The sequence below is a fragment of the Palaemon carinicauda genome, chromosome 16 (assembly GCF_036898095.1).
Source record: "Palaemon carinicauda isolate YSFRI2023 chromosome 16, ASM3689809v2, whole genome shotgun sequence".
Lineage (NCBI taxonomy): Eukaryota > Metazoa > Arthropoda > Malacostraca > Decapoda > Palaemonidae > Palaemon > Palaemon carinicauda.
In genome coordinates this window covers 15,827,696-15,853,487 of record NC_090740.1, presented here as the reverse complement: position 1 = coordinate 15,853,487, position 25,792 = coordinate 15,827,696, and the positions used below count along the sequence as shown (strand labels likewise).

The 25,792-nt window shown below is 40.6% G+C and overlaps 1 protein-coding gene across 2 annotated transcripts in view; it reads left to right on the top strand.

Moving 5' to 3' along the window:
* LOC137655659 (3-hydroxy-3-methylglutaryl-coenzyme A reductase-like) overlaps positions 1-25,792 on the top strand; it is a 66,175-nt gene that overhangs the window by 23,657 nt on the left and 16,726 nt on the right. The window contains exons 7-13 of one of the 2 annotated variants that reach the window (XM_068389600.1): positions 3,865-4,031; positions 4,812-4,942; positions 5,297-5,491; positions 5,662-5,900; positions 10,791-10,968; positions 21,971-22,077; positions 22,721-22,925. In XM_068389600.1, the coding sequence (XP_068245701.1) occupies positions 3,865-4,031; positions 4,812-4,942; positions 5,297-5,491; positions 5,662-5,900; positions 10,791-10,968; positions 21,971-22,077; positions 22,721-22,925 (1,222 nt within the window). Of the gene's footprint in view, positions 1-3,864; positions 4,032-4,727; positions 4,943-5,296; positions 5,492-5,661; positions 5,901-10,790; positions 10,969-21,970; positions 22,078-22,720; positions 22,926-25,792 lie in introns of both variants that reach the window. The other variant, XM_068389599.1, reaches the window with a different exon arrangement.

Here is a 25,792-nt window from a genome sequence, read left to right as displayed (position 1 = left end):
CTTAGATCTTTCCAACAATAAAGATCTACAGGACCTCCTTAAGTCTTTTGAGACCACGAAGGAGCGTCGTTTGGTTACACCTGGTTGGAATTTAGACGTGGTACTAAGATTCCTTATGTCAGACAGGTTCGAACCGCTACAATCAGCCTCCCTGAAACATCTCACCTTTAAGACTCTTTTCCTGATATGCTTAGCCACAGCTAAAAGAGTCAGTGAGATTCATGCCTTCAGCAAGAACATCGGATTCTCATCCGAAACGGCTACATGTTCTACAACTTGGTTTTCTAGCCAAACACGAGCTGCCTTCTCGGCCTTGACCAATATCGTTCGATATTCCAAACTTTTCGTATGGTTGGAAATGAACTAGAAAGAGTCTTATGTCCTGTAAGAGCTCTTAAGTTCTATTTAAAAACCTTTACGAGGCCCGTCTGAAGCTTTATGGTGTTCAGTTAAGAATCCATCTTTGCCTATGTCAAAGAATGCTTTATCCTATTTTATCAGACTGTTAATACGAGAAGCTCATTCCCATCTGAATGAGGAAGACCAAGCTTTGCTGAAGGTAAGGACACACGAAGTTAGAGCTGTCGCAACTTCCGTGGCCTTTAAACAAAATAGATCTCTGCAAAGTATATTCGACGCAACCTATTGGAAAAGCAAATCAGTGTTCGCGTCTTTTTATCTTAAGAATGTCCAGTCTCTTTACGAGAACTGCTACACTCTGGGACCATTCGTAGCAACGAGTGCAGTAGTGGGTGAGGGCTCAACCACTACAATTCCCTAATTCCATAACCTTTTTTAATCTTTCTCTTGAAATGTTTTATTATTGTTTTTGGGTTGTCCGGAAGGCTAAGAAGCCTTTCGCATCCTACTTGATTTGGCGGGTGGTCAAAGTCATTTCTTGAGAAGCGCCTAGATTAGAGGTTTTGATGAGGTCCTTTAGTATGGGTTGCAACCCTTCATACTTCAGCTCCTAGGAGTCGCTCAGCATCCTATGAGGATCGCGAGGCTCAGTAAGGAAGACGTACTTAAAAAGGCAGAGTAATTGTTCAAGTCGACTTCCTTACCAGGTACTTATTTATTTTGTGTTTGTTATTTTGAATAACTGCTAAAATGAAATACAAAATACTTAGCTCATAATAATGTCAACATGTAATGCTGGTCTCTACCCACCCCCCTGGGTGTGAATCAGCTATATGATCACCGGCTAAGTTTAATATTGAAAAATGTTATTTTCATTAGTAAAATAAATTTTTGAATATACTTACCCGGTGATCATATATTAAAGGACCCTCCCTTCCTCCCCAATAGAGACCCAGTGGGCCGAGGAGAAAATTGGTTCTGTGTTGACATGGAGTACTTGAGTACCTGCTCGACAGATGGCGCAGTTGATGTACACCCGCACCTGTATAGCGATTGCTGGCTTATTTTGTCCTTAGGTTTTTCTGTCGGGCAGCAGAGCTGACAGCTATATGATCACCGGGTAAGTATATTCAAAAATTTATTTTACTAATGAAAATAACATTTCACGTTACTGTAACCCAGATAGGGATGTTCTAATGGCCTTCTCAATTGAATTAAACTCAACATTTAAAGTGCTACAGTTGCTTCTAGACTCTAGAGACAGGAGAGTAATTCTTTTATTGTTGAAAGAATTCAATAGATATATCTGATGATACAGTTTACTATATACCATATGTAAAAAAGAGAGATTTGTTTCAAATGGAAGAGGAATATTACAACAGTGTAAAGTTGAAGAGGACAGATAGATGGGAAGAAGCCAGAAGACACGAGTGTAAAGTGAAATGCTGGAAGCAAGGAAATTAATGTTAAAATGTAGGATATTGTAGTGTTGCCACACAAGCCTTTCAAAGTGTTTATTCTCTGTGGGCATGTGGACACATAACAGCATGGATTCCCATTGTCTTTTCTGGGCTCTTTTAAATCTTTTGTTATGTCCCTAGTTTAGTTAAAGCTAAAATTAGAAGCATTGTTGGTATGATGAAAATATGTGGATGCCTATTGTCAGTGTGTTCAAGAAGGTGTATATAAGTAACATTGACTGTAATTTTGTGTCAGTGCAGGTTTCATTTAGTGCCAGGAAGACATACTGTTTATTGAAAGTTGTCAAATTTACATCCTGCAAGGACCTTTAATCCACAATTATTGAATTACAGCTTGATTTATTGTGTTCATTGAAACACTGCTGTTTATCAATATTTTTTTTTGTAAGTGGAATTTGACCAACTTGGCTAAAGTGCCAAGATATTATTTTTCTTTTAATGTTTGCCATGATCCATGTTAGTGCAATTCTATGTGCTCTCAGTGTTTTCTTGGTAGCTCTTTTGCATTTTTATTACTTCATTGTTGTAAGCAATTGTTAAATTGTTACGTAAAACACTTATGCTTTTAGATCTTTTGTTGTGCTTTACTAGTGAAAAAGGTTTTGCTCTGTTAATACCACACTATTATTTCTTGATTATCTGAAAAAGAGTTGCAGGCAGAGCATTATAGAATTAACTGTTTTTTGAGTGAATAACAGAAACTGCTGCAGTACTCTCCTTAATGAATGAATAACTCAAGATATTAACAAAGTTTTATATAGAGTTATTATAATAGATGCATCAGTCAAAATTTCAGATTTACAGAATTGTACATTTGCGAGTACCATATTGAAAAGTACAGCACTGTTACTGAATTGTATATTCTTGAGTACTATATTGAGAAGTACTGTTACTGTACTTTTTATGCATTAGAACCTGGTTTTAAAATGCTAAAGTGTGATTTAGTTCCCATTAAAGATGATAACCTTCTTACTGACAGCTAATTATTACTTTACCATTGTATGTATTATTGTGGTAAATAATTAAATTGTGTAAATAAGAATATTTCTGATGCCTCAAAGTAATGAAAAATGTATATAAAAAAGGAATGTTTTTTCAAAACTTTTATTTAAATTTTAGAGAAATTATTTACATTTTAGAGAAAACTTTATTCAGTACAATACTGTACAGGTATAGGATTTTGCTATTGAGTATAAAGTAATAAAGCATTTATACTCTCCTTAGCTCCAAGTATTGTATTGGGCTTGACACAAGTGAAAATGTTGGTGTTATTGCATCTTTGATCATATACTATTTCTATGAACCTCCCGTGATGGTCATATTGCTTCTTCTCTAGAAGCTGTTTATTGACATTTACCCATTTTCTTCCCTTTTAATAGACACATGCTTCTAGTAAAGGAATGAGACACACTTGTTTTGGTTAATGGCAAGAAGTGGAGTGCCACGACCTCTTTTGTTGTATCAGTTTCTCTGTTGCATCTGTTCAACCTCGACTTACCCCTCTGCCAGGTTGTGATAAGTTTTGTGTTTTAAGTTGCCTAGCTTTGGGCTTTTGGGTAATTAGTCTACAGGGATAGTACAGTAGTACCTCAGTTTACAAGTAAGTGGGAATATGAGCAAATTGGTATACGAGCGCAAAAATTCAGATCGGTTTACAAGTATTATATCACTCTGCGAGAAAAAAAAAAAATTCTCGCAGAGTGATATGATGTAGACAAAGAAGAATATCACTCTGCGAGAAAATATTTTTCTCCATATGTGAATTTTTTTCGTATACAAGTACTAATGAGACTAACATATGTGCAGAAAACAGTCATGCGATACCCATACACCACTCGCACTAGTCTCTCTCATTACTTTACTAGAAGCATGTTGATATTGAAAGTTAAACAAATTTGAATGTTTAAAAAAGAACTTTAGGTGTAAGTATAGAAAAAAAAAGCTATATGAACATCGGGTGAGTAAAGAAATAAATTTTATTATTCAAATTAAATTTTCGTTTTTTTTTTTTTTTTGTATTCAGGTTGCTCAATGCAGGACTAGACCACGTTGTGTTTATGGTGTTGTTGGTAGCCTTGATCATCAAGTACGTATTGTTTGAGTCACAGGGACATTTAGAAGAGCACCTTATCCATGATAGTTTATTAACCTCTCAAGATGACAATCAGTCCCCTTCATTAAGTGGCAAAGGTAGGAGATCGTTTTAAAGATTAGTTGGTTGTGTCCTCTTGTTTTACTTCTTTCTCAATTTCATGTGTGAAAGATGAATGCTGTTTCACAGCCATTAAGGAAGTGATTTTATTCAACTTCTGTTTCCTTTTTGTTACAGATGATTTGGTTACAGTATTCATAAACAGGCATGGTAATGCTGTAGAGAACTTTCTTTCTTTAGATGCGTATCTTTCTCTCTCTTTAATCAACTTTTCTGCAGGTTAAACTATTGAAAAAAGATTGTGGATGTATATTTATTTTTTTCCTCTGTCAAATGGTTCAGTTGGGGAACCCTTCAATTGATATTACTCAGGTTTCTAATGTTGAATTTTTTAACTCTTTAGTAATTGCAATTTTGCTGATTCCTCTGCAAAGATGGTCATCATAAGTTTTTGTAACTATTAATTTCACATCATATGTTATCTACAATACTGTAATTTAATGCTCCATTAAATCTTTTATCATGCATATTAGTACTGTACATGAAAATGAAGTTCTGTACTTTGTTTTTTTTTATGTGTTTGAATTATTTGTCCAGTAATTTCAACTTCTTGTTGGATAAGTTATAAAGTGATTAGAAGTGATAAGGTTGTAAGAGGGCATTTACTTGCAATTTGAAAAAATGGACAAAGTTGAAAGTAGCGATATAATCTGTATATTATTGATGTTCAACAGGGTTGAACACAGGTGGAATTCTCCGCCATTGCGCTAGAAGCCGCACCGTCAGTTTTAACTCGACCTGTGACGAATCTCTTACAGTATCCGTTAAAAAGGAAGACGTTAGTACTCAGACAGAGGCAATTTCTCCTGCCATGGAAAATAAAGAAGATGAGAAACCTGAATTTCCTCCAAGATCCTTAGATGATTGTATCAACATTATGAATTCAGAGGTATGTATATTTTTGTAATTTTATAGAATATATTTCTAGTAAAATATTCCTTATAATAGGGTATACTGTACTTATTGATATAATTCTAAGTGTCATATGTACTTTTTTATTTTATTTTTTTTATCTTGTAGTAACTTGCTGCAATAGTTCAAATATTTTTCTAGTTATTTTGACATTAGATTATATACTGTGGTATTGTTTTCTCATTAAATGATTAATGAAGTTATAAAATAAAATATATATGCTAGTGTAGAATAGTTTTCTGGAAACTTATCCTGTTTAAGAATTTTTATGTTGTGAAATGTTGGTATTTTTGCTATTTACAGCTGATACAATAATTTTTAACCATAACAGGCTGGTGTAAAATCTTTAACAAATCAAGAAATTGTTCAGTTAGTAGAGAAGAAGCATGTACCAGGATACAAACTTGAAACCGTTTTGGGGGATCCATTGAGAGCAGTTGACATTCGCAGGAGAGTAGTGGCTCCACATACAACAGCCAAGAGTTCCATGGATACTTTGCCTTATGATCATTATGATTACACTAAAGTAAGTACAATACAGTATTTTGTTTTAGGCTCCTTTCTAGAGTGAAATTTATGATATAGTTTTCCATTAAGAAAATAATACCTACTTTACTGTGATTTGCCATTGAGTTAATTACATTTGTCTGCTATTCACAGTGCTTTCATAGAATCTTACATTTTCCCTTTAAACAGGTTATGGGTGTGTGCTGTGAAAATGTAATTGGCTATGTCCCAGTTCCTGTGGGAGTTGTTGGTCCCCTTAATGTTAATGGCAAGAAATATATGGTGCCAATGGCAACAACAGAGGGATGTCTTGTAGCTTCAACCAACAGGGGATGCAGAGCTTTAGTTGGTGGTGTCAAGTGTGAGGTAATACGGGATGGTATGACTAGAGCTCCAAGTATCAGACTCCCTACTGCAGGTAGAGCGACGTAAGCATTACAGTCCTTTTCAAAATTTTATGCAAATTTGTTTGTTGTTACACTAATACAAACTTTCGTCCTTTAATAGGAGTATGTTTTCTGTGTAGCTGGAATTCAGCGGTAAATATTTCAGCTGCGGAAACCTTAAAGATCATTTATTGCTATCAGAAACCTTACAATTGTTTACCACAATCAGAAACCTTAGGACCATTTACTGCGATCGGGAACCTTACGATTGCTTATCGTGGTCGGGAACCTTACGTAAGCGATTGGGAAGATTACTTCCGGTTCATGCAATCGATAACTACATGATTGATAACCTCACGATGTGGAACAAAGATCGAAACTTACACTTGTTCCTCCATAACCATCACCTGATAACCACTTCACTCGTTCTTATTACCTGTGCTCCTGTCACCGAAGAGAGGGTGAAATGAATCACCAAAGCACACCAAAGCAGTCTTTATCTAGACTTCGACTGATTCCTCTGCACAGCTTCGTGGGAGGAGGATTGTTGTACCAAAACGTAACCCTGGAAGAATTTTTGGTACGAAGTTTAAGAGCTCATGCATCTACTACCAGTGCTCCGATGTTGAGACCAAGCATGAACGCTGCTTATCTGTACGTTGGCAGCTGCCCTTATCCCACTCTAGCATTGGACTAATCCTGTGATGCTGTAGGGATACCTTAGAGCGAGGGAGGTCTCCCTACTTGCTGATACTGCTTCTCGACATTAAGATCTGCATCTTGTTTGGGCTTGAATGATCAGTGTGGTCGAATGCCTAACGTAATCCTTCCAGCCTGCCCAAACTATTGTGTGTAGTTTATGACAGGACCTCACAGGATGTAACGGACAGGGAAAGGGAATTATTGGTTGTGTCCCCTTCTTGTCCCAAGGCCATTTTGACCTTTCCATCGGAAAAAGATTCTCTGATTGCTGCCCATCTCCTGAAGGTTAAAAAGGGAGTGCTTCTGTGCTTAATCAGTTGCCTCCCATTAACACAAGCATGATAATGGGGCCACCATTCCCTATGGTAACAATTACCAAAGGAGAGCACAAAGCATGCCCACACCTCTTTTGAGGCTGAATCTTCAGTCTTTGAGAAAGACAAGACAGAACTTCTGAGAGACATGAAGACACTTGCACATGAAAAACAGAGCCCACACACTGATGAGGTTAACCTTCATCCTTGTTTGCGCACTTTCTCCACAAGAGTGCATCCAATGTTTGGGCACTCGTGCTCCACTAGAGTGCATCCTATATTTGGATAAAGAACACTCACATGAGATTCCTCATCTTGATCCAAGTGCACACACGTGCACCAAAGCTCACTTATGCTTCTGAAATAGAGCTAACTCTTGAGGTAGACATTTATCCTCACCTGTGCAATGCACCCCACTTATCCTCACTTGTGCACCCCCAAGTGCACTTATGCTATTGAAGAAGAGCTTGTACTAGAAGTGGACTCTCACCTTTGCATGTGCTTCCCTGTATACACTAGCGGTTATAAAGAGCTAACTCTTGCGGTTGACTCTCAGCCTTGCACATGAGCCCCAGAGCATGCCCATTCTTCTAAGGGAGAGCTATCTTTTGAGGTTACCATGCAATTGCACTCGATAGGTGCACATGCTCAACTCAGATCGTGGCTACTCTTCTAAGGAGAGCTTGCCTGTAAAAGGGTTTTTTCATTGCTGCGCACACAGCCTCATTCTCATGCTCTCGTCCCCTACACTGTACCAATTCTTTTAAAGGCGAATTCAATCTTGATTGGGATCCTCATTCTTGACGTGTGGGTGCCGTAAACTTTAAAAAAAAAATTCCACAATGTTTTTTTTAATTCTTTGAAAGGTGAACTTGCCACAAAGCACTTCATTCATCAGAAGGTGAACTTGCCATAAAGAGCGTGTCATTATTCAGAAGGTGAAATTGTCATTAAGTGCTTTTCATTTTTTGGAGGAACTTGACATGAAGTGCTTTTAGATGAACTTGCCACAAGGGCTTGTCAGTTTTTGGAGGAATTTGCTATGAAGTGCTTTTCATTCTTCTGAAGATGAACTTGCCACAAGTGCTTGTCATTCTTCGGATGATGAAATTAACACAAAGTGCTCTTCATTCTTTGGAAGATGAACTTACAACAAAGCACTTAAATGAACTTGCTACAAAGCGCTTTACATTCTTCGTTAGATGAATTTACCACAAAGTGCTTTTCATTCTTCAGAAGAGGAAATTGCTGCAAAGTGCTTTTCATTCTTCAGAAGAGGAACTTGCTGCAAAGTGCTTTTCATTCTTCAGAAGAGGAACTTGCATATGAAGTTGAGACTCTTGCTACTGTGCACCCCCTGAATGTTTGCATATGCACAAGAACCTATCCTTAAATGGTCCATGGTGCAATCACTTTCACCTTTTGATTACTCTTGTATACTTGTACACGCTTATGCACAACCTTGCAGATGCATTCGTTTCTGAAAGAAGCAGTTTTAGAGCGCCTTTATAACAAAATTCTGCCACTGTCGCCCTCTTTAACAGAAGATATTTTACGTACCCGTGGAAGCTAATCCTTCCTCTGGGCCTGTTGATGCTGAGGTTACTACTCTGACTCGGGTAGGAGTCTGCCAACATCTCAACTTCTGAGCCTGCTAACATGGAAGCAGCTTCCAGGGTGAGCCTCCAGGTGATGTTTTGTCTGGACCGGGTGCAATGGCATGCTTCACCTCTTCTCAGGAGAATTCAAAGACGGAGAACGATGGGTCTTTACCGGCCCTTGGTAGCCCAGGTGAAGTGATCGGGAAACATATCATTTCTAGTGTCACTAGTCATTCTAAAGGATGTAAGATCCCCATTGCCTAGGTTCAGGAGTTAGTGGCCAGGATCTTGAATTCAGGCTGCCACGAGTCTAACCCTTCGTCAGCTCTTCCCCACAAAGGCAATGAGCAGGGGACCAGAATGGCTTACTTTCCGTTCTGAGGGGCCCACAACGCTTCCTTCATTACAGAAGGAATAAGAGAACCTAAAACCCTGTTCGTTCTGGCTTTGTGCAACTTTCGAATACAAGGCATCAGAGGGGGGATGAGACGACTACCACGGTATCATTTGCACAACCTGATGTTTTGGAAGAAATTGTCAGTGAGTCAAGTATTGAAAGTAGGTGTCTGGAAGCATCAGACCACCACTTACGGGAATGTACCCACAAGTCACTGGACACCTTTGCCATAGGGTCTATGGTAACTGCTTAACAGGTAGTGTAGCAAACCTAGCTCTCTCACCAGACAAGAAGCAGTACATTTAAGATAGCAGTTGCACCATCAGTCTAGGAGGAGAGTGAGAATGTATGGCCTTTCTTTCTCTTCTTTCCCTTTTCTTGGGATGCAGCAGTTGCATTGTTATGTTAGTGGAATGGATATTGTTACAATAAACTTCACTACTGGGTAACTTTTCTATTGTAATTAGAATAGAGCTTTTCACTCCCCATCCATCTAACAAGGGGCAGGAGGGATAGTATTGTGTTTAGCAATTTACTATTGCCTTACATTAGACACAGTATTCTACAAGGATACAAGTTCTTCCATGATTGCCTGTCATTTGACAGTACCTAGTCTATAGCCTTCAAATAGTGTCATAGGAAGTGGATTGGAATCATTACTCTGCTCCCAAGAGGTCGAGTGCTTAGACATCGCAGAATTTTAGCCTGCTAATTTGGTGGTAGAGACTTCCTTTCAACTAAGGATATTTGTATTTGTGTAGGAACAATTCACAAATTTTAAATGTAATTTGACTATTCAGTGTGCTGGCAGGTGGATAGGGCTTCTTAGCCACCCACCAGTAGCTGCAGACATCTTGAGATTTTGTCTCCTGAATTCCATCAATGCTGAAAACGCACTCCTATTAAATGACTCAGCTTTGTATAATTAGAAAAAAAACAAATTACTTTTAAAATTTGTAAGATTTGCTACAAGTATATTTATTATAATCTTTCCAAAGGTATAAAGCCCAGTAGGGAATAATACCATTAGTGCACTTCAAGTACAGTACTGTACTTTAGTTATTACTTAAAGGTATTTGCCGCTTCCTTTCAGCCCGTAAGTGCACTTTCTATTTTAGCCTTATACTGTACTTTTGGAGCCTTTGTAGGGTGACGGCCAGATCCGTTTTCATTCATAGAAAATGGGAATATTATAAAGTGGGGTGGACTGTGGCCGTCATTCTAAAATCGAGTTCGTAGAAAACTGGAATATTCTGAACTGTGGCCGTCGTTCTAAAAACGATTTTGGCGGGAGAAGCTAACTTAAAAAACCCACCTAACCTATGCTAAAAGCCGTATCCTTACCAGAAGCCCCCCCGGACCCCCCCCCCCTTACCTACTACGGGAGCGAGAAGATTCGTGGCCAGAGTAAGAACTCGAGCCACATAAATTTTCAGGTAATTTAGGGTTTTCGGCAAAAAACATAAAAGTGTGCGTTTAAGCACATATTTAAGATCTGTAGACCATTTCCAAACGTTTTTATTCTATACAAGATAACAGTCGGAGCGATAATAAGCAAATTAGGACGCTTGGCCGTAGCGCTACAAACTACCCGTACTTTTCCTCTGTTCCCACTTCCTTTTTTCCATTTTGCTGTCTAGCCTCTCAATTTTTACTTCTTAGTACAACCGGTTGGTTTTCCCCCATTGCAATTAAGCAACTGATATCCTTTCAGGCTCCAGTGCTTGGCCTCATAGCCTAAATTCATGAATCCAATCCAAAGGCTTTAAAGGTATTTGATGAAACCAACCAGGGTTTTATTAAAGGGAATATTCTAATTTCAACATTTATGAGTAAGTAGAGGATTAAAGATGTAGTGTACTTTTAATGTAACATTCTAAATATAAGGATTTTCTTGACGTTAATTTTATATTCACAGTGAAGTGTATATGTGGATCCGGAACAAAGATAATTTTAATATCATCAAAGAAGCCTTTGACTCTACCAGTCGATTTGCACGTCTTCAAGATCTGCGGGTTGCTATTGCTGGAAGGTTGTTATACACTCGATTTGTAGCTCAGACAGGAGATGCAATGGGAATGAATATGGTTTCTAAAGTAAGTGTTTTGTATTATTACATTTTTTGCCAAATAATAGTCCTGTGTGTGTTTCTGACATTCTTGTATCCTTCCTAGTTTGATTATAGTTTAATATTGCTAAAAAAATTATTTGTAAAGCAGAAGACATAATGATTATCCTTAATGTTACCTTTGTTTTATTTTATATAGTTTGTGGTTGGAGTATTAGCACCATTGATATGCAATGAACTATGAAGGTTTCTAAATGTCTTATAACTATACATAATTTCAGTTAATATTACTTTTCAAATAGAATATGCTATTAATTCAGACTGGCCAACTTTATGACTTCAGAATAAAAAGAGAATTTAAGATTTCTGTTGCTGCTATGTATCCCCCTCAGTGGGACCAAAATACTGCCACTGAGCTGCTGTGTACCTAGAAATTAGCAAAGGAATTGAGTCCTGTGGAAGGACCCTCAACAAAAATTTTATTCAGATTAATTCAGTCATGCCTTGTGTCAACTTCTGCAGCCGGCCTTCGATCTTCGCAGGGTTAAGTAACAAAGACCTTGTTTTTACGTAGTTTCTATCATGTTGTTGTACATAAACATCACTGCAACAGTACACTAGTACAATATGGTCTGTAGCTAAGGTAATACAACTCACAACTTCAAAGTTGACACTTTGCCACACCACACTTCTTACATTTCACATGTAAAGTTAATGCTCATAAACACTCCCTAATACTGTGGTGTACATTACTCTAATACAGCACTATCACTATAGTACAGCTTAATTAGCTAAGGTGAGACATCACATCATTCATAAGTGGTAGCTGTCTTTGCTTTGTACAGTTGCCTCCCCACCATACAAACTCATCACCTAATGTAAAATCTGTAACTACTTATTGTAGTTCTTATGTTTACACTTAGTTCTCTTTCATTGATTGAAATAATTCACTCCACAGCATTAATTGGTTCCAAGAGCCTCTATGTAATTATTTTTGACGTATAGTAGGTCATATTTTCCCCCTTTAAACCGACAAAATGTTCCTTATACCTATATTGAAAATGAATTAGTACTTAAAATCTCCTATCATTGTATAAAAACCAGATACATTAATAATAAGCTTTCCAAGTAAGTACAATTCTGTACAGTACTGTACTTCTTTATTATTGTACGACTTAGAAACTGATGTAAAGTTTGGTATAATGGCAGAAAGTAGATTTTATTTTCATATTTAATACTTGAGGATAAGCAACGTAAAGTCAGAACTGATGTGTGTTGAACCAATGTAAAGAGTGGTATTACTGTTCATATTAACTTAATACATACAGAATTGTACCACAACTATGTACAAATCATATGTACAGTATGAATAGGATTGAGTTATGATACATTAACAATTTTAGTTTCAAATACTTGAATTGTACAGTACTGAACGTGATATTGATAAGATTTTCTTTTCATTTGTTAATGTTAATGTTAATGTCATTCCTTAAGTAATTTTAAAATACTGAAAAATATCTTTCTTTTCTGGTATAAGTAAAGGGGAAAGAGGTTCATCAACACCATCATTATAATTTTTTTGTGAGAGTTCCGCTGGGGTTACTGTAGAATGGGTTTGAAGTTGAGAATCTGTGGCCTTTTCACACTAGGTCTGAGGAACATTGTGATGGGAAACTAATTCCTTTTCCTATTCATCTTATCCATAATTGGGAACTACGTCCCTTTCTTCGTCATCTCATCCATAATTGGGAACTACGTCCCTTTCTTCGTCATCTCATCCATAATTGGGAACTACTTCCCTTTCCTCGTCATCTCATCCATGATTAATTTGTAAGAAGCAGAACCCTCCTCAATGACCCACATGAGCTTAATGGCAGGCAATATTGAAGGGTACATGCTGTATGCTATATTCTTCACAGTCTCCAGCATCCATTACTTCTCCCCCAACTTCCTGTGTGATGCCTTTATCATCATTGTCCAGTTGATATTTTTCTTCTCATTTGCTGAATGGACTGATTCAGCAAGGTTCACCTTGGGATGCCCCACTACATACCTATCAAGTAACTCCAACCTGTTATCCTCACCCACTTCCTGGAAGCCATCACCTGCCACTCTCTGTGCCAAGGCTGTGATCTCATAGACCATCTGTTTAAAGGCACTGAACCTGGCAAAGTCCTTCACACAATTGGGCCGCAGATATTTCTAGCAGGCATTTACCATGTGTGGGTTGATGTTGATGAATGATTCCTCGACAGCAGAGAGACAGTCTGCAATTGTGAAACCTTTCCAGTACTTGATGACACTGAGGGCATGATCGGTATCTATGACTGCTTGGAGTTGGGCCATGACATGTCTCTTGTAATGGGCCTTGAAGTTTTGATGATTCCCTGGTCCATCAGCTGAATGAAAGTGAAAAAGTGTTTGGAGGAAAGAACACTCCTTCCATGTTGCCACGCGGTACCTGGATGGAAGTTGGGTTTCCCTCCCGGAGTATTGTCAAGGATAAGCAGGACCTAGAATTCCAGACCCACTTCCTGCAGGCATTGCTCAACCTCTGGCAGGAAGCAGTGATGAGATCATAAGAGGAAGAGGTTGCCTGTTGTATATCCAGTACACATGCAGCATGTTTTTGATGTAGAGTTGGAGTGCACATGAGTTGGCCGACTTGTATATATAAAGCCAGGCCGAATAAGTAAGTACTGCAATGTAAAACAGGACCCTTTCAATTCTTTCATATTTCTTTTAATATTTAGAAGAAAGATGGCTTATAAAGAACTCCCACCAGTGACAGACTGAGCATACAGACTCTCAGATACCTCGTATTCTGCCGCCTAGGATGGCGCCGATACTGAAACAGAGTTTCTCCCTTGTGTGGTAGTGGCGGCAAACTTGCCGCCTTCTTCCACGCTTAATACAGGACCCTTTCCTTGCCCCTCTCTGTCCTTTAGCGATGGCCTAGCCGTCGCAACCCTGTGGTCGTCGTCCTACAATCTCACCGCTTGTCGGGTAGGTTGTGGTGCCGGCCGGCCTCCAACATAAGCAGCTGTATAGTCACTCGGTCTTTCCCTTATGGACGCAAGGCTCCAGGAGAGGTTGTGCTGGCTGTGACGGCTGCCGGTGGGAGACCCCTTTATGTCGCCGGCTAGGCCGGTGCCGTCAGGTACTAACCAGCAGGCGATATGCCAGCTGGATTGTGCCGCCAGGTGCTAGCCTAGCCGGCAACATGCCGGCTGAACTACAGTATATGATTATACAGTAGCCAGTATAATTGCAGCATAGATTATACTGCAGACAGAAATCTATAGGTATATATTATACAGTAGTTATTTTCCAACATACCCTGTGTATCCTTGCACAGTCTATTATTGAGACCAATCCTATATTGAAAGAAAAGATTTCTTTCAATACACTGATAGCTAATCAGTTAACAATTTACCCCACAATATTAAACACCTTAAGAAGGGTCAGTGTTAAGATACACTTATCTACCCCTAAGGGTAGAACCCTTCTCTTGGGTTTCCTGAATAGGAAGACTCTATGGCTTTAATTTTGGGGGAGGTCACAGCAATTGGCTGGACAGGAAACACAAGTATGTGTCTCTCCTAGTTCCTTTCTAGCTTGACTATCCTAAGCTATAATGGTTAAAATATTAATTGTAATATTTTACATATTTGTTTATCAGGTGAGATAAACAACCGCATACGTACTCATTTAATTTTCCTCTCTTTACAGGAGGACTTAGTGAAGTGCGAAGTCATCTTCTGCAACATCAGGAGTAAGGACTTTTGTGGCCACAAAGGGTGCAGGTCTCATGCCCCCTGCACCACCACTAAAGAAGCCCTACGGTAGTGGGACCCCCAAGGCTGCAACATATGCCGGACCTTGGTTACCGAAGGTTTTGACGATCCCAAGTCAGCGGTGTCAAGGGATGCAGCACGAGACAAGCTGCGTATATGGGTACGTGGGTTCCAAAAGAACTCGACGGGACCGTACCTTCCTAACGGAAGGATGGGCAACTTGCTGTTCCCAAAGCGGGTATTAAAGCTGTCATACCCCAGGTACGACCTGAAATACCATGCGTCCAGATTGCTGTCGAGACGGAAGTCAGTGACGCACTACAAGGTATGGACATCCACCAAGAGGAAAGGATGTCTGAAGTGTCCTCGGACACTGAGAAGGATCTTCTCAAGGAAGATCTCGAGGAGGAGTCTACACTGACTCCCAAGGAAGATGATGAAATTGAGTCGTAGTCCCTTCCGTCGGTGCCGGCACTGGAGCCGTTACCCTCAACATCTTCTGCCCCTCCATCAGACGACATGAAACAGGCACTGGCCAATCTTACGGCTCTAATGGAGAGCATTCGCAAGCAAGGCGAAGCTAGGGAAGCAAAACTTGAAAGAGCGCTCCGTGAAGCTCAACTCTCCGCCTCCCGTGGGTCTCACAAGAGACTCAGAGTCCAAGACCTCCCACACTGCTCCGAAACTAATCCCGGGAGATATGCGGAGTATATGCCGATCACCAACGGCAAACTCTGTATTTCGGAGAAGATGGGAGCCATCCCTATTGATGACACTCAGTTCTGGCCAAGCTTCAATGCTTACCCAGACTGCTTCATTCGTCTGAAGCTGGAACCAGCGTCGAAGGAAGAGACGGAACCCAAGGTCATAGTATTCGACCATGACAAGGCACAGGCTCTCTTGTCAAGCGCCTAAGGAACGTAGGCTACACAAATTCTAAGGTGTCTGCCCTCAGCAGGAAACATCCTACCTTTCTTGCTCCAGCTTCAATAGCCTTCCCCTTTACATCGAAGGCTCTTGAAGCTGTTGTCAAGGCAGTGGAGGCAGGCAAACCTTGTCCTACACTGGATGAGTGTAGACCTCTGTCCTTAGTCCTGTCCATGGAGGATAAGGATTGGAAAGAAGTCCACCTTACCCTCTCAGTTGGGAAGTTGGAGGCAGATATCGCTGGACGACAGTTCAACGAGAATCTTCCAAAGCTGTCAGACTTTCTCATGCGTAGGGAGCAAGAAACGAAAGAAAGACTAGCGGCATCTCTATCTCTACAGAACTGTATGGAGATACCATGTTCAGATATGAACATGGTCATGGCCAAGATGCACATGGATACCTTGGTAAAGGACCTGTACGGCTTTTTCAAAGCCAGGAGGGCATGCAGAGAGTTCGTGTTTGCTACAGCAACTGTAAAACACGAACCCAGGAAGCTGATAGCTTCCAATATCTGGGGTAAAGACCTCTTCCCAAATGAAGTGGTCAAGGAGGTAGTTGACAAAGCCGCCACAGAGAGTAGGAACCTTCTCCAGAAATGGGGCATGTCATCCAAAAGGAAGTCTTCCACGGATGAGGGTCCCCAGCCTGAGAAGAAGACTAAGAGACCTAGACTACCCTCTCGGCCTGCCAAGCAACAACATCCCTCAGTCACCATGACCGTGGTGCCCCAAGTGGTTGCTCAATGGCAAACCACTTACCAGATGGTACCTCAACAGCTGGTTGCCTAGTCACCAGCATTCAACCCTTTGTTTGAGAGGCAGACCACTACCTTTCATACCAAAGGTAGAGGCTCCAGATGGGGCTCCTCAAAACACCCCTCACGAGGTAAGGGAGGTAGAGGTGCTTCAGGTAGGAGGGAGGCTCCAACAATTTCAGGATCGTTGGACCTTCGATCCTTGGGCCCACAAACTAATCAAGAACGGACTTGGATGGAGCTGGAGCAAGGCTCCACCATCATTTCCTCACTTCTTCCAACACTCCACCCCCTTACTGGAAGAATATACCCTAGAACTATTGAGCAAACAGGTAATAAGGAGGGCAAAGTCCATCAAATTCCAGGTAAGCCTGTTTTGTGTTCCCAAGAAGGACTCAGACAAACTCAGAGTCATTCTGGACTTGTCGCCACTCAACAAGTTCAGGATGTTAACCCTTCAACACATAAGGACCCTGTTACCAAAAGGGGCGTACACAGTCTTGATAGACCTGGCAGATGCTTATTGGCATATTCCAGTCAACCGCCCCCTCTCCTCCCACCTAGGATTCAGGCTACAGAAGAAAAAGTACGTCTTCAGAGCCATGCCCTTCGGACTAAATATAGCCCCAAGGATTTTCACGAAACTGGCAGACGCAGTCATTCAACAACTACGCCTAGAAGGTGTTAAGGTAGCAGCATACCTGGACGACTGGCTGGTGTGGGCAGCATCCAGGACGGCTTGTCTGCAAGTATCTAAGAAAGTGATCCAGTTCCTGGAACATCTGGGATTCAAGATCAACATCAAGAAGTCTCGACTTTCTCCAGCTCAAGTGGTTCAATAGCTGGGAATCCATTGGAATTTGAAGTCACACCGTCTCTCCATTCCTCCAAGGAAGAGGATAGAGATTGCAGGATCTGTCAAGAGACTGCTGAAATCTGACAGGATCTCAAGATGCAAACAGGAAAGAGTACTGGGCTCTCTCCAGTTTGCAGCAGTGACAGACCCAGTGCTAAAAGCACTACTGAAGAAATCAAAGAAGACCGATACCGACCTTACTACGATCACTTCTCAAGCCATGGTCGAAGGCCAAGAACCTAAAGAGGACTGTGCCCTTGCAACCACCTCTACCATCGGGGACCATCTTACGGATGCCTCGACGGAAGGATGGGGAGGTCACTCCCATCAACGGAAAGTCCAAGGGACCTGGTCTTCTCTGTTCAAGACCTTTCACATCAACATTTTTGAGGCCATGGCAGTCCTTTTGACGTTAAAGAAACTCTCCCCTCGCAGATCAGCCCACATCAGGCTGATCCTGGACAGCGAAGTGATAATGAGATGTCTGAACTGTCAAGGCTCGAGATTGCCCCAGATCAACCAAGTGATATTGGTCATCTTTCATCTGGCAGAAAAGAAGAGATGGCATTTATCGGCAGTTCACCCTCAAGGTTTCCGCAATGTGACAGCGGACGCTCTATCCAAGCTCAAGCCGATAGAGTCAGAATGGTCCCTAGATGCAGACTCATTCTCCTTCATCTTACATAAAGTCCGGGAACTGCAGATAGACCTCTTCGCGACAAGCGACAACAAGAAATTACCTCGATATGTAGCCCCATACGAGGACCCTCTAGCAGAGGCTACGGATGCCATGTCCCAAGACTGGAACAGATGGAACTGGATTTACCTGTTCCCTCCGACCAATCTCCTAATGAAGGTCCTCAACAGGCTGAGATCCTTTTGGGGAATGGCGGCTCTAGTGGCCAAAGAGCAACTGGTTCCCTCTGGTAATGCAACTGAAGCTGAGGCTGGTCCCTCTACCAGACCCAGCACTATCTCAACAGGTACAGAAGTCGACTGTCTTCGCTTCATCACAGAGAACCCAAAACCTTCATCTCATGATTTTCTTTCCATAGCAGTTAAGAAAAGATTTGGGATCTCAAAAGGCAGTATAGACTTCTTAGAAGAATACAAGTCCAAGTCAACCAGAAAACAATATGAATAGTCTTGGAAAAAGTGGGTTGCTTTCGTCAAAGCAAGAGGACCGAAAGAAATCTCAGTGGACTTTTGTCTGTCCTTCTTTATCCACCTTCATAGACAAGGTCTGGCAGCCAACACAATAACTACGTGTAAGTCGGCTCTGACTAGACCTCTGCTATACGCCTTCCAAGTGGACCTGTCAAACAAAATCTTTAACAATATCCCTTAGGCATGTGCTAGACTCAGGCCTGCGGCTCCCCCGAAGCCCGTTTCATGGTCCTTGGACAAGGTCCTACACATGCTTCAACAGTGAACAATGAAGATTGCTCTCTTAAGGATTTGACTCAAAAAGTAATTTTTCTGTTCGCTATAGTCTCGGGGGCTAGAGTTAGTGAAATAGTGGCCCTATCCAGAGATGAGGGCCATATTCAGGTCACAGAAGCGGGAGAACTGAATCTTTTTCCTGATCCAACCTTTCTCGCTAAGAACGAGCTACCCACTAAGAGATGGGGTCCCTGGAGAATCTGCCCTCTGTGTCCAGTAGAATGTCTAAAGGTCTATCTTCGAAGAACTTCAGACTTCAGGGAAGGACAGCTCTTTAAAGGAGAAACTTCAGGATCAAACTTATCCCTAAAACAGCTGAGGGCGAAGCTCACCTACTTTATTCGCAGAGCGGATCCTGACAGTACACCCGCAGGTCACTATCCAAGGAAAATTGCTTCATCTCTGAACTTTTTTCAGTATATGGACTTTGAGCGTCTTCGCTCGTACACTGGATGGAAATCATCCCGAGTCTTCTATAAACATTATGCAAAACAGGTGCATGAGTTGAAGCATTTTGTGGTGGCAGCAGGTAGTGTATTAAAACCTGTCGTTTAGTGCTGCGATGAGACATTGTCTCAATGAATTGATTGGGACTATCAATTACCGGGTAAAGGTGTTGACACCTTCCAGTGCAATACTTTTTAAGTGAGTGTGTCCATGGTGACACTAAAGACTGTTCAAATTATTTTAGGTGGAGAATTATACAGATAACACTCGTGCCGTGTGTACTTTACACAGTGTTGATAATATCCAACATTACAGAAAACTATTAGAAAATTTTATTAAATTTTCAAATTCAATTGTGGCACTAATCATTTCCCTTTCAGGTGGAAACAAAATTTTCTGTTATGTTGCCTAATGTATATTTCTTTTTATATATATTAACATGTATTACACATGTTACTTTATATTTTATCATTTATTGTGAATAAATGCCTATTAATGTGTAATTGCGTCTTATTTCGCCCTACAATTAACACAAAGTATAGCCAGAGTTTTCTTACCTAATTACCTAAGTAAAACTTCATATTATTGTATGTTTGGACAATAAATATAGCTGATACTTTTGCTCCAACACGATATACAAACAGTGAGACTCCTGTATATCTAGTTGATGCTATGTTCCAACACAATATACAAACAGTGAGACTCTTGTATATCTAGTTGATGTTAGTTCCAACACAATATACAAACCGTGAGACTCTTGTATATATAGTTGATGCTATGTTCGTTCATACAATATATGCAAACCTTGAGACCCCTTTCCTACTGTCTAGTATGACTCTTCCCTGCAGGGGGCAGGAAGCACTAACATTGTCTATGATTAGTGGTAATGACGTATAACGGTAACGTCATATGTCTCAATGGCCTGGATGACCATAGGAAAATTTGTCCCAAGGTTAAGGCACCTATAAAAATCCACAGATACAGTACTTTCTAGTAATTCTCTGGTAAACTTCTATCAGGACGACATGGCCTGAGCCCAAAAAATTGATTTTTAGTGAAGCGAAAAATCTATTTTTGGGTGAGATAGCCATGTCGTCCTGATGGACCCGCCCTCCTTTTCTGTAGAAAAGGCCTTGGTAGGATCCCTCCTGAAAATACTATATCTGTGGCACCATGCTCAATGCTACAAGGAATAAGCGCCATCTTGGATACTCGTAATAGTACGGGAGGAAGGGTAACCTTGATAACGGTTCCCCTTCTGTTTTCGCCACTCTTCCCCCTCGAAACGAAAACGCTATTCGGGGTGAAGATTGCTATGTGTCGTATCAAGATATACATCCCCTGATATGCGATATCCTTAAGAGATATTTTAAGGATAATCGCGCCAGGAGTTAGAATTCTGGAGACCTAAAGGTCAATTCTCTGGGAATATCACTGTAGCCAAATATCCCTTAGAAAGCTACCTATAGGAACCTTCTATCAGGACGACATGGCTATCTCACCCAAAAATAGATTTTTCGCTTTGCTCAAAATCCATTTTATGTCAGGGTATGACCTGTCTAGTTCTAGGATTAGGGGACTACAGTACACCATCTAACTAGGGGCATCAGTCTGAATGTTCTGATCCCAACCTTCCTCTCTCCTTAGACTAATCAAACCTTAGTTGGTATGTAATAGACAAGATTCATTTGTCATGTCAGAGGAACTTTAGGTATCATCCCTACACCCTGACTGTTTGTAGTTATTGGGTGTGTACAAAGCTTTAATTCAGGCACAGTAGAACAATAGGTGGTAGGAAAGTTTTTGCAGTTTATATTGTTAATATTATTGGTAGGGAATGTTTTGAAGTAACTGTAATTTCAGTTGAATTAAGTAAATCAAGGTTTACTTTTTATGTAAAACATGTCACAGTTTTTGAGTGAAGATGAATATATTTTTTCCTATGTTATGATGAAAAATAATTTCAGTTTTCTTTATGAACAGTTATGTAGGAATGATTCTCTACAATAGTCCAGAATAACATTAAGAATACTTAAAGAAGTGAAAGTGAGAGAACAAAATGTCAAAAGATTCGTAGGATTGACCTTAGTCGAAGGGAAAACTTGAGTTATAGGTGAAAGCTTATGTACAATAATTAGCTTTTTTCTATATCTATCCTATAGTTTTAAAAGTATGTGTAATAATATTAGGACTTACAAGTTTTTGTGCTATATCACCTTCCTTCTGCCTAGGAAGTGTGTAATTCAGCTTTTTAGTATTCAAAGGCAAGAAACATGTAAATAAGTTGGATATTTAAACATCTATTGCTGTATTTCCATATTTATCTTCAAACAGTAATAGTTTCCTATCCTCCTCCACTTTTATTGTGGTGATATGTTAGGTTAGATTTCATGACATAATATATTTTGTCATGTTCTTTGTGGATCTCTTACCGTGGGACTCCATTCCTCCACTCACTTCTATGTACATTGCAGTTGGGTGACAGAATAGCGGTCCTACAAAGGAGATTGTATAGTAACGAAAGAACAAATATTTAACGTTTTCTATTTTTATTCTGAGGTCGTTAAGTTGGCATTTCTGATTTAATAGCATTTTAATTTTCAAAGATATATATGAATATACTGTAAATAAATTTTAGTATTAAAATCCTGTTGCTTTGTTGTATGATATAACTTACTGGTTGTATATAGTGTGTGTATGTAAAATTTTAAGAGCACATAATTTGTCTCCTTTACTGTATTCTTTCAGGATTATGTTGATCAGAAAATTAAGTGTTATTTCATATTTTATGGGTTTATTTTAGGGCACTGAGGCAGCACTTGCTGCTGTTAAGAAGTACTTTCCAGATTTGGAAATTCTGAGTGTCAGTGGGAATTATTGTGTGGATAAGAAACCATCAGCAATTAATTGGTAAGGATTTGCACGGAAGACAAATGTCAATCATTATTGCATGGTCATAATAGATGCTTCCCGAGATAAAAATTATGGATATATTTCTCTCTAAAAATATGATGATTTACATTGTGAGGAAAGGACATAACTTTTTATTTTTTCCTAACCAAAGCTGTTCTTTGTTTATGATGGTCAAGCTAAATGATTACAGTATTGACATTGTCACTGGTGTTAAATTAAGTTGTTTTTACTCTTCAAATATACTGGGTTCCAAGTAATATAATCTTATTTTAACTTTCACTACCAATGTAAGATTCCTGTAATATTAATATTTTATTTGTTTTATAGCATTGTAACATATCAGATGACCAATGCACTAAGTATGAGCACAGAATCTTGTATGAATAGTTTCTTAATTATCATTATATTTTATACATAACTTAATATTTACATTTGATGTTGTATATTGATGTATACAAATGAGGATTTAGGATTTAGTCTAACTACAGTAAATTAGGCGAGCTCTGCTTCTAAACAATAATTTTTAAATTTGAGAATGCTTTTACAACAATTATATTGTGAAAGTATGTAGTATGTACATACATTGCAGTAGAATTGATTTACTATTATGTCATTATTTGCTATTTAACCATCTTTACAGGATTGAAGGGCGGGGAAAGTCGGTTGTATGTGAAGCTGTAATTCCAGGAAAAGTGGTAACATCTATCCTGAAAACATCTGTTGCAGCATTGGTCGATGCTAACGTGACAAAGAACCTTGTAGGCTCTTCTCTAGCTGGGTCTATTGGGGGAAATAATGCACATGCTGCTAATATTGTAGCAGCTGTTTATATTGCTTGTGGTCAAGTAAGTAACAGAGCTAACATGTTGTAATATAGTGTATTGAGGGCATTTGCTTGATTTTAGTTACCTAAATTAAAAAAGTTTTGCATTTTAAGGCAATTCAGTCAAATATTGTAATAAAGAAAACACAGCATCTACTTGAGACTTTATGAGAAAAAATTTATTAGGAGTTTATACTACTCATGGATAATGCATTGTTCTGAGTGGTTAGTTAGAATTTTTCCAAGTTTCTCTCAATTATAGTATCTCTTTCTCTCTTTAAATATAGGAAACACATTCTCCAGCTTTCACTATGCTGGGAGATGTAGTTCTTGACAGCATCGTTACAAAAAATGAATTATTTATGTTGGGCCAGAGTAGTACTGTACCCCTTGAATGGAATTGGTATTCCTTTCAGAATTAAAATAATTATAATGACCTTAATAGGAATAATGTGTTAAGTATTAGTTCTGCCATGCAAGGAATATGATACCAAACATTATAAATATTTTCTTTTGTCCTTTGTTAAAATGTAATGCTCCATATGAAAGTAAGATGACATTCATATTTTAAGTAGTATTTGTTCCGTAACCGAAATACAAACCACGCTATTTACAAAGGGTTATTACTTTTAGCGTAGCTGAAATGGCGAGCCATTAGAATTTAACGAGGGTGTATTACCCCCGCGCTAGTTAGCGGGGGGGGTAGGGGAGTGGTAGCTAGCTACCCCTCCTCCCCCTCACACACAGGTGAATACTCACTTTCACTTTTGGCTCGGACTGTGACAGACGTCTCTGTCTTGGTCCTCGCTTGGCAGCCATTGTCTGTTTTGTCTTTACTTAATCGCTTACTTTTCTTTTACTCAATATATATGTAAACATGTTTTCATGTTTGTATATATATTTGAGTATAGAAATAAGTAAGTTTCCTTTTCAGATGTGTGTGTAGTGTACGATATCTACGTGGAGGCCTCGGCAGTTAGGCCACCACGGCCTAATTTTATGGGTTGCGATCGAGTTTGACTTCGGTCTTTCTCTCTCTCTCTCTCTTGAGGTCGTTCACCCTTTCACTATGTTTTACTACGCCCTTGTAGCTTCCTTCCCGTGTGGGTGGGGTTGCTACGCCGTACATTTTGTCTCAATTAGTTTATGAATCTAATTGTAGTTGTTAATTTTTCAGCTTGTAGAACGATTCCTTTCGGGGTTTTCGTTTTTTCTTTAGTGTTCATTCATTTTTAAATTACATAATTACATAGTTACATAATTATAATTGTTATAATTCTGTTTTGGTTACAGCTCTCCTTCCGCGAGTGTAAGTGGTTGTGAGGGCACGTGCCTGTTGTGTAATTCTTGTTCCTTTTCCTCGGGATTCCTCTTCGGAGCCTTCCCGGGGGAATGAATGTGTACTAATATTATTTGTTTTATTTTTTTACAGTTACCGATCTAGTTCGTTTCTGTAATATAGCAACGGTGTGAGCTGTCTGGTTGAGTCCTGGGGATTCGGCTGTTGCTGCCTCCCCCCTTGTATTGTCGTCAGGGGCGTGTCTCCTTCTACTGGTAGTACTCCCGTGTCGACGGACAGCTCTCCAGTTCATTTTAGAACAGTCAGGAGGCTTGCCTCCTTGGGCGGATAACTTTCCTTCCGAGGGAAGTTTTTTCCTGTCCAGGCTTGAGCTTTTCCTCTTTTGGGGGGTTCTTCTCTTGCCTTTTTTTCGTGCGACTATGCTCTTGGTGCTGAGCGGTCGCACCTGCAGTTTCGCTCAAGGGGCTGGGCAACTGCAGGAGCTCCTCTTCGGAGGATTGCCCCTTTTAGGTCACTGGCTGACCAGTCTCTTCCACGAAGTGTTTCTCTTTCGTTCGCGAGAGAGTACACTCATAGAGACTCCTCTTCGGAGGTTTCTTCTGTTGCTGTTGCTGTTGGCCTCCCTCGCCGTAAGGCCCTCCTCGTCGTAAGGGCCTCTCATCTCCCTATAAGGGTGCTTGAGGCGCCTTTTTGAATCTCCGTTTGCAGCCTACAACTTCTTTTCTCGATCTTCCGTCTTGGTGCAGATGGACAGCAGTCTAATCTCGTCTTCCGACGGGCAACGGTCTTCCCGACGGACAACGGTCTTCCCGACGGACAGCGGTCTTCCGACGGACATCAGTCTCCCGGCGGACAACGATCCCTTCGGGGCAAAGGGTTGCCCCCACGGGGGTTCTTCCCTTGCGTGTCAGGGTTTCCCTGCGCGCCCTTCTGTTCGTCAGCGCTCTCCTGTTCGTCAGCGCTTTCAAAATGATCTTCCCTGCGGTTCCTGTTACGTGCCCTGTGCGCCCACGTTCGCCCTCGCGATCTAGAACTTCGGTTCAGGTCGGGGTCAAGGCCTCTTCTTCTTTGCAGGCTTCCACGCGTAGCCTTCTGCTCGTCAGCGATCATCAGCTCGTCAGCGATCATCAGCTCGTCAGCGATCATCAGCTCGCCAGCGATCGTCAGCTCGTCAGCGATCATCAGCTCGCCAGCGATCTCCGGATCGCCCACGTGTGTTACAGCTGGCACGCCAACGTTCTCCAACACTTCTGAAGGAACATGGTTCGCCAGCTACTAGCTCAACTGCGGATGCTGATCGCCATCGCGCGACCCTCAACTGCAGATGCTGATCGCCATCGCGCGACCCTCAACTGCGGATGCTGATCGCCATCGCGCGACCCTCAACTGCGGATGCTGATCGCCATCGCGCGACCCTCAACTGCGGATGCTGATCGCTATCGCACAACCCTGAACGATTGCCCGCTTACGCATGCTGCTCCTCATCGCACCACCCTGAACGATCGCCCTCCTGCAGATGCTGATCACCATCGCACCCTTTCACGCGATCATTCACCTGCGCATGCTGCTCGCCATCGCACAACCCTGAA